This window comes from Cydia fagiglandana, chromosome 13 (assembly GCF_963556715.1).
Source record: "Cydia fagiglandana chromosome 13, ilCydFagi1.1, whole genome shotgun sequence".
NCBI classification, from domain to species: Eukaryota; Metazoa; Arthropoda; class Insecta; order Lepidoptera; family Tortricidae; genus Cydia; species Cydia fagiglandana.
This window is the reverse complement of record NC_085944.1, coordinates 4,291,580-4,301,179: the sequence shown is the minus strand read 5'-3', so window position 1 is coordinate 4,301,179 and position 9,600 is coordinate 4,291,580. Positions and strand designations below refer to the sequence as shown.

Genomic DNA, 9,600 nt, shown 5'->3' with positions numbered 1-9,600 from the left:
ACTGTACCTATTTATGAAACCAGAGGGGCTACCGCGAAAACCGAAATTCGCAAATTGCGGGGATCTTTCTCTTTTACTCCAATGAAGGCGTAATTAGAGTGACAGTGAAAAATGCCTGCAATTTGCGAACTTCGATTTTCGCGGTTATAGCCCAGCTTTAGTGTCGTTAAACGAGTCCACAGACAAAACATCCTCCAGACTTAGGGGTAGCGCGACTATATATCTACCCGCTCTGCCACGCATACGGTAATTTTACCCCATGTTCGAGTCGAAAGTGTCTTTCTGTGACGTTCATGTCTTTGAACGGACCAATCACGGCACGGGATTTCGCTCACCTCGTCCCGTGCATCCCCGCATTTTTGGCATCATCGGTTGCATGAAATAATTGCTCTAAACTCGGTCTAGAGGATTCCTTAGTCTATGAACGAGTCGCTCAAAAGTCTACATAATGGCCACGACCACTCTGTCAAGAGTGTAACGAAGAAGAAGATATTTATGAATCCCAGTGCATATGGGAACTTCCCATCGGGAAGGATATTGGCGGAGCATCACCAAGGCCTCCACATCTCTGAAGACGTCCCCTGTGCCGGAGACTTTGAACTGGTGTCCGCTTCTTTCTGTAACCTTTCCTGTGTCACGCTAGACTGCGCCAACGATTCCGCTGTATGCGTGATTACAGAACTGACAGGTCTTTCGAATGACGGCCTTTCTACTGCACTTGGTATAGTTTCAGGTAACGTTAACCTTATGGGGTATATGGGTGCTCGTTTCTCTGGTGTCGACAAATCATAGAGTTTTTCTGTAGGTCTTTCTGGCTCTAGTCTTAAGACCTTTAACGCAGGTCCAGTAGTTTCAGTCACAGATCGTTTTAGCTTCTGCCTTATGGAGTAGTCAACAGCGCGCTTCGGTGACGCGTCGATTCCTATCTTATAGTTTTCCACGTCTATAACTATTGATAACGGCTCCATATATTTCTTGTGTCTTAAAGCTTCTTGCTTTAAAGTTTCTGGAGAAATTGTAGTTGATGATACTGTGGGTTTTTGTGTTTCTGGACTGCTGTCTTGGTCTGAGGCTGATCTGCTGGGTGGTGTTGGGAAGGGGAATTTTTGGACTGGTCGTGGTGGAGTTTCTAATTCAGTGGAAGAATCGCACGCGGAGTCACATGAGAGAGGGCTGAGGGGTGGGCTTGTTGGTCGCGTAGCGCGAACGCAGTGGAAAGCGCTTGGTCTTTCATCGTCCAGTCTTAAAGGGTCGGGGACTAAAGCTGGATAGTCTTTAGGTTTGTTTAGGCGTTCTATCCCATTTATACACGAAGTCAGATGATTCCCCAGTCTGTGTCTTAATCCAGTAGGGACGCTGGCAAGTCTGGACAGGTATCTCCGTACTTCGACGGCGCAATCTCCGAATCCAGCTCGGAATCGGTGTAAGACGGCGGGGTCGGCGGCGATGGCGGCGGCTAGCTGCTGACGCTGGAGGGTCTGGAGGTGTTTCACGGTCAGCTCGAGGATGTCCGCCTTCTCCAGCTTGGAGTGGCGGGCTGGCTGGAAATGGAAATGTGGGTTAGTTTTTGAGCTCGTGGAATGGAAGACGAAGATATGTCTCGAAGACTGTTTACAAGTTAAGATTGTTAATGTAGCGGTTACCTATGTCTATATGAAGTATTTAGACTATTATCTAAGGCTGTTCAGTTTGCTGCCGCCTTCAGTATCCTTGCCAGTAGGTATAAATTCGAGGTTTGTACAGTCAACGGTAAAAATATGGGTGTACAAATCATTTCAAAAATATGTCCCATAACTCTTATGTCAGTGAATTAAGAACTATGGGACATATTTTTGAGTAAGTTGCGTACACCCATATTTTTACCGTTGACTGTACCGCGTTTATGAATAAGAGGGGGTATAAATTCGAGGTTTGTACCGCGTTTATGAATAAGGGGGTAAACGTTTGAGGTACAACTGAACATATTTATAGAGTAGAGGTTAAAGTACCGTAAAAGGGTTCAAGAGTTAATTATTTTAATAAGTAAGTAGGTAGGTATTAACGATGGAATAACTTACGTCCTTCTCAGGATCCATGAGTAAGTCCTTGAGCTCGTTGAGGCAGTTGTTGATGCGCGCGCGCCGCTTCTTCTCCATGATCGGCTTGTTGGTCTGCAACGATGGAGACAGAGCATAAATCATCAGTTATATAGGTATATATAAAAACCGGAGTCGGACTCGCCCACCGAGGGTTCCGTACTTTTTAGTATTTGTTGTTATAGCGGCAACACAAATACATCATCTGTGAAAATTTCAACTGTCTAGCTATCACGGTTCGTGAGATACAGCCTGGTGACGGACGGACGGACGGACGGACAGCGGAGTCTTAGTAATAGGGTCCCGTTTTACCCTTTGGGTACGGAACCCTAAAAATTATCACGCCTACTTTTTATACATAGGTATACCTACAGCGTGCTTGTGAAAAAAGTTAGAAAAGTCGTTAGAAAATTTTGGAAAGATTTATATACTTTCACTTAATCAAGGTAGGGTGCAATTACATTTGAAATTTTATTAGAAATGGCAATGACTAGACTATTGGTAAACCAGTCAACGAGGACTACCTACAATATATTTCTGCTGTTTTGTATTTTTTTATGATATAGGGTGCAAATGCACAGACGAATCGCCTGATGGTAAGCGATTACCGTCGCCCATGGACGCCTGCAACACCAGAGGGGTTGTAAGTGCTTTGCCGGCATTTAAGATAGGAATACGCTCTTTTTTTGAAGATTTGAAGGTTGTGCCGGTCGGTTTATTTGCGTTATTAACGCTTATGATTATTAATATTTGGTATAGGTACCTACACAGTGAGCGGCTTATGTGCATTAATTAACTAAAAGTTTTCTTAGGACGTTGTTTGATAATATTGTGTTAAGCGTATTTTTTTACTGAAATACCTAAATATTTTCTTTGTTGTCTACCCATAGCGCATGGTAGGCAAACGATCTTCTTAGATTATTGAAGTCTAGAACTCTCTACTAATTTTTAACACTTGAAAAGTCCTTGTTTGCATTATGTATTTCACTTTGTTTTTGTATATATTTCTTTACATTTATATTACACCAGATAACTCGCGAATTAAATTATTATTGCGTAATAATTGATTTTACGCATTAACCTGTCTCACGTACACGTAAGATGTAACCAAAATACAAAAAAAAACAATCACAATAATCACCTTTCGCAACTCGGCTTTCGACATTTGCTGTTCAGCAAAACCATTTTGCGAATCGTCATCTTCACTGCACGGCATTTTTCACTATTATGTAGTACACTACCAGTCCTCTATACACTACCAGTCTTCTATACACGACCAGTCTTCTATACACGACAAGTCGTATACTCCACCAGTCGTCTATACACGACCAGTCGTCCAGACACGACCGCTCTGGACGGCACTCGTACGCAGAATGACAATGAATGAACCAACGTAACGTATTAAATGGGTCTTCCTGTATTATCCCTGTTATGAATTGAAGTAGCAAACTGTAGCTGTCCCGCTCTAACCAAGGGCGGGTTACGGTGGGAACTGTATGGGAATGCGTTGTTTTCGTGCGCTCTCGCTCTACGGGTAACCTGTTGAGTGTGGCGTAGTGGTTGGGAGTAGCGGGTGTGTGCGGTTCGATTCCTGTATAAGAAATGTAAGCAACAGAAAAAAGATTCTTGACTATTTTCAACGCGATTTTTTCCTATAGATGCTGATACAGAGATACATCAGTATTTTTTTAAATTTAATATTTATTTATTTATTTAATTGTAATAGGTATTTGTAAAGTTATGGTAAACTGAACAAAAACTTGATCATTAGTTTATGAAACTTTTATATGTATATCAGACATATCAGTACCTATATATACCTACCTATATAGAGTTGTTAAACTTGTTACAACATTATTTTCATTAGGAAAAGGGAAAAGGCTGAGGGAGGCAACGGGCGTCCATCCCCGCGCGGGCAATTTTCTCGCGCAGAGAATTGCAATCGCAATCCAGCGCGGGAACGCTGCCTGCGTGTTGGGCACCCTCCCGAAGACACCAAATTTTGATAGGTATTTTTAGTTTTAGTTTTATATTCCTGTTTATGTCTTTTAGTAATTATTAATAAATAAAGTTAAAATTAGATATTTTCATTTTTATTTTCATTAGGTTTACATTTAAATTATTTAAGTATTCATTATTAGATTAGTCATACATTTAGGTACATTTAAAAATAATATGATAAACTTATTCCATACCATACCTAATAGCCTAAAATCAATTAGGTACAAAAATTAATACCTATGCCAACTTCACCAAAGTGAAGCTACATCCGCTGCCCCTTATCCTGTATAGCATGGGAATGCAGGACCGCACGCGCACCCATAAAGTACCACAATAACCGCGCGCCGAACGCTCGCAAAAAAACTCCATACTTGATCGACTCACGCGCACCCATCAAGCTACACATTTATTTATAGTCGCACCTTGTCGGTTAAATTTTAAACATTATGTGTGCGCTCTACCGTGAAGGGTCGGGCGCTAACAAAGTGCAGAGTTTTTTGCCGTGGTGTTGTATGAGTTGAAACTGGGTACTTCATAGGCGGGGGTAGTTCTCACGGTGTGTGGGAATGTGTAAAGGTGCAAAGGGTGAGGTGTTTTTGTCGTTTTGCGATTAGGTCTGAGTTAGAATTTGCAGTTTTGAGAAATGGGTCATTTTGTTTGATGGATTGAATGCAACAATTTCAAAAATAGGTAAAGTACTAAAAGTACCTATGTACTTATCTTAATCTTAACCACTGTATTATATGTTATGGGCAATTTTTCAGCAATGCACAATATAGCGTACTAGTTGTTATTAATTTTATTGTTATATTTAATGTAGTTTTTATACCACGTCGGTGGCAAACAAGCATACAGGCCGCCTGTTGTTAAGCAATCACCGTGTGGCCTATGGACGCCTGGTATGAATATTAATTGAAACATTAGTTGCAAAATAAACTTCGTGAAGTTGTGACTTATAATGAAATATAATCTAAGTTATTAAATTCGTTCAATTTTATTTTAACTTCATATTTAATAACAAATAGAAATATTTGTCTACTATTAAGCCATTTCCCTCTTCATTCCAAAACAAACAAATTAAATCCTTAAAGGTTTACCGTAACAAGATACCAAATAAATAACCTATTATAGTAACAGCACCAGTCATGGGACATTTAAGAGGGAATTTGGAGTATTTGTGATATTTCCCTAATACATGTGAATGGTCTACCGCTTAGCGTATTGAAAGATGAAAGTCCTATCCGTCTTTCATGTTTCAGGCGTGTTGTATCAAAGATACTGCAATGAGTTTCCACATACTTAACAAATTAAAACTATGCTATTTTTCTCCAGTCATGGACACCAAAGCTCCAGTAATGGGCCCCTCAGTAATGGACACTGCTCTATCAGTATAAAATATTGAAATAGGTCATCAGATCTGGTCCATGTTATCATAATATTGCATTATCATCCGATTTGCATATTTAATTACGAATACAAAATTTCAACTCAATCGGAAATCGGAAAGTGGATCAAACTCGGCTACCAAGATTTGACCCACACTAACTAACAGGGCAAGTTAAATGAAAGTTTGGAAAAACGATATTAATTTATCCGAAGTCCGAGCATACCTCCTGGTTGACATATTTCGTAACTACATTTTACTTCTGTATTGTTTAAACATGAAATGATGGCATGGCAAGCATCATTATGTAAATTGTCCCATTATAGGAGCTATGCAGTTTTACAGCTCCTATAATGGGATTGGGCCAAATACCACTATTTTTTTACATCTGTGGAGTCACAACATAGTATGTTGTATACCTTATCTCATGGTAAATGCAATTAACAAAACACATTCTAGTTTTCATCAAGTATTAATTAATTAAAATTTAATAAATTAACTCACCTCTCTTAGCGAAGTTGTTAAGAATTCATAGTGGTATTTTTTTTCAGTGACACGACAACTTTTGGGTTGACGCCAATTTCTTAAAAAACAACCAAATTTAATAAAAATTCAAACTGAAACAGCTCTAGGACTCTTATTTATGATAATATACAGGCAGTGTTTATAAACTACTTTTAGACACTTATTTTACAGGATTTGTGGTTTTTTGTCCCATTACTGGTTCCACGCCCATCATAGGGTACACTACTATAAGTACCCCTTACATTTACCTCTTATTTTAATTTATCAATAAACCCGTGAACTCACCAGGTGCGGTATTCTATGACCTTTACACATACCGTCATACGATAAAATAAGGATAAAATACATATTTAATTAGATCATTACTTTCTCCCACGGTCCGACCAAACCACTTTAGAAATGCATTTAATTAAGGATAATCCAATCTAATATCACCTTTATTCTATTGCGTTAAAGCTAAAATAGCATTCGATCGCATACACTTTTAAAGTTGTATTGATATACCTGACAAAGTTATGTAGAGTTGAAAAAACCCACCCAAAGGTTTATTTTTGTTGGAGTAAGGGCGAAATTCGCTTGGTGTTTTTAAAATGAGCGGTAAAGTTGTGGTGGTCACCGGAGTGTGACGTGCATGCAGCTAATGAAAGGTGGCTAATACGATGTCATGTGTCGCTGATGTGCTGAACTGTGGGAACACCGCGGTACTGAGGATACAGTATCTTAACTACCCATATCCTCCTAAGGACCAAGGTCCTACCTATAGTACTTCTTCAGTTCGTTCAAATTTAAATCATATTGAAATGGAATAGAGTCGCTTTTGCATTGTTTCGTTCAAAACAACGCAAAATCAACTCTATTTCCTACACAACAGGTTCATATTTCAGTGGCAAATTTTGGATTTTTATTTGTATGGCTGGGCCGTAGGAGGATAGGTAACGTGTAAAATGTGTCCTTTAGGATTAAGTAGAAGAACTTTTCACAAAAAGTTTACTATTGGCCCGACTATACTGCCCATGAGCTTGAACAATCCGCCCGACTTTTCGAAGGCGAAATTGCCTAATAAATATGTAAAAAACATGAAAGTTTAAAGCCGTGACCGGCCCAATGTCTATAATTACAAACATTTTTTTTTCAACCCCGTGGTTGAAATTTTTCTATTATCCATAGGTACAGTACTAACAGTACAGCTACATATAATACATTTTTAGGTAGGTACGTAGGTAGCCATAGTGTTCGAATGGAAACTTAAAATTATAAACTCTTGGTTCGTATGAAATGTTGTGTGGCGCCAACTACTTCGCTGACAATTTTTACAATGTTTTGCACTACCTATCTTTTTTACGCTTCGAAGTATTCCGTTCTTTATATTTAGACTGCATGTGATGATAACTGATAAGAGTCCAAACATTTATCATGACATGAGTAAAACTACCTATATACCTATATGATTAGTTGATTACATAATCTGAGCTTCTACATACGACTGTCTCCCCTCTGCAATGTTTATTAAGTTACGTTACTGGACTATATTTTAACTGTTGCAAGTTTTGTAAAGTTTGACCGTTGCGTGAAACAATTTGATGGTATTTTAGAGTATGGAAATATGATGTTAATTAACAAATGCGACAAGGATCTTAATTAACGTGGGATGCTATTATATTTGAATGGGGGTGTTGTATTGTTGATTAACTTTCGTTATCTTCCGATTTTGAGTCGGTAAGTAATCCAGTATAAAACAAAAGCATCTAACATAACAATACGTAAATAAAGAAGGTATGTACCTAACGTAGAGGTTCCAGTGGCTGACACAGCTCCAATAATCGACATTTTCAACCATAATGTCATAGCAATAAAGTTGACAGCGGCAGCAGCGATTAGGGTGGTATTCCACCTATCCAATTTATTTATGTGTATTGCATCTCACATTTTGCTTTAATGAGAGAGTGAGACGCACTGACATTGGACAGGTGGAATACCACCCTTACGGACCCTACGAGATGGGCCCGAATATAGGTGCGCAAATGGGGTTTGTGCATATTTCGTTGGTGCGCATATTCGCTCGGCGTTAGGTGTAACTATATCGAGCCTAAAATAATATATTCATGATTACTTTTGAAATCTTTGAGTTAAGTGGCATTTTGAGATTGGCGGAGGAAAAATTACAATCTCGTTAAATAGAGTGACAAAGCTCTTCATTTTTAAGTGTCTCTTTAGCAAGTTTTTTCTGTAATTTTAGTTTTATAATTTTGGATCAAGCTCGGTGTTCATCCGAAATATGAATGAATAGTCGAAGAGACGATGAAGTTATTACTTTCGTAGTATCAGTAATGTAATGTAGGTAGGTACCTACCTACGTAATTAGGTATAAAATACCTATTGGAAAAACTGCAAAAAGTTTCGATCTTTCCACCATCGGCAGTAAAAGTGAAAAAAAAATACCTTTGTGGATTAAACGCTCTATTTACTCACAGTAATCATAACGATACATTCTTTACAAGCTTCTTAAATGATAAACCTTATTTAACCAACTATAACCTAAAGCCGCCATTATTTTTCTCATAATCCTGCATCGCAGAACCATGTGAACGGGCGTGAACTCACTTCCGCATCATAATACAGTCTGATCAAGTCAATTTCATCCTTACGCATACAGAATAAGGGTGAATAAAGTAGCAAATAAATTGGAATGGTAGTGTAACGGGCCACATCCTCCGGGATGAAGGGATGTAATTTATTAGGTTCAGAAAAGGGAAGGTGAGCGCGGTCAGCAAATGTGACATATGACATGTATGGGAATAACGTGTTTTTGGTAGTTTTTACTAGAGATGCACCGGATATCCGGTTACTATCCGGTATCCGGCCTATCCGGCCATTATCTTACTATCCGGCCGGATACCGGATAGTAACATTGCTTGATTTCGGAGTAAAAAAATTGGATTTAAGAAACAGACACGGTCAGAATCGTACTTGATTATTATTTTAAAATAATTTAATAATTCCATTGACTTGCAGGCGCACTCATTTCGAACCTAGAAATGAGTCCGCGCGAACGATCACTAGGAAACAGGTCAAACCTGCAGAATGCGCACCTGAAAAACCGAAATGTAGGTATAGTTCCGCTGACAGGATATCCGGCGGCCGGATACCGGATATTCGGCTGATGGTCAGGCCGAATATCCGGTATCCGGCCAAACAACTATCCGTTGCATCTCTAGTTTTTACTATTATTTTACCTACTGCACTCATATACTGCACTTAGGTAGGTGATGTAAGGTAGGTGTAGGTACCCACCCGGAAAATTACACTAACCTATATATTAGGTACTTAATAGTACTTACATGCCATTAATTATTCTTAATTTAACGATGGATTATTTCGAAGTTAACTTTATACCCATTTACGCAAGAAGGGCAACGATAAATGATATTGGCTCATCCATTGTACCGGAAGCTATACAAAATAAACGTAAAAGACTTGAAAGTTATAACCAAAAGTAACCTTTTTGAGTTTTTGTCCCTAGGGTAACATTTTTTGTCACAACTTTCATTGTTTCAAAATTCCAATAGGAATCAGTTTCTCCCACACTAATCCTCATATTAAACGACTTTTTCTACT

At 38.8% G+C, this 9,600-nt stretch overlaps 1 protein-coding gene and 1 long non-coding RNA gene across 2 annotated transcripts in view; one reads left to right on the top strand and one right to left on the bottom strand.

Annotated features, from left to right (window-relative positions):
- Nucleotides 1-9,600, top strand: part of LOC134670037 (uncharacterized) — a 366,992-nt gene that overhangs the window by 209,686 nt on the left and 147,706 nt on the right. The window lies entirely within an intron of this gene.
- On the bottom strand, nt 41-3,423 carry LOC134669772 (protein deadpan-like). Its single transcript, XM_063527400.1, has 4 exons — nt 3,382-3,423; nt 3,217-3,297; nt 2,058-2,150; nt 41-1,541 (listed from the first exon to the last, which is right to left on the bottom strand). The coding sequence occupies exons 2-4, from the start codon at nt 3,289-3,291 to the stop codon at nt 549-551; spliced, it is 1,161 nt and encodes a 386-aa protein (XP_063383470.1). The 5' UTR covers nt 3,292-3,297; nt 3,382-3,423; the 3' UTR covers nt 41-548.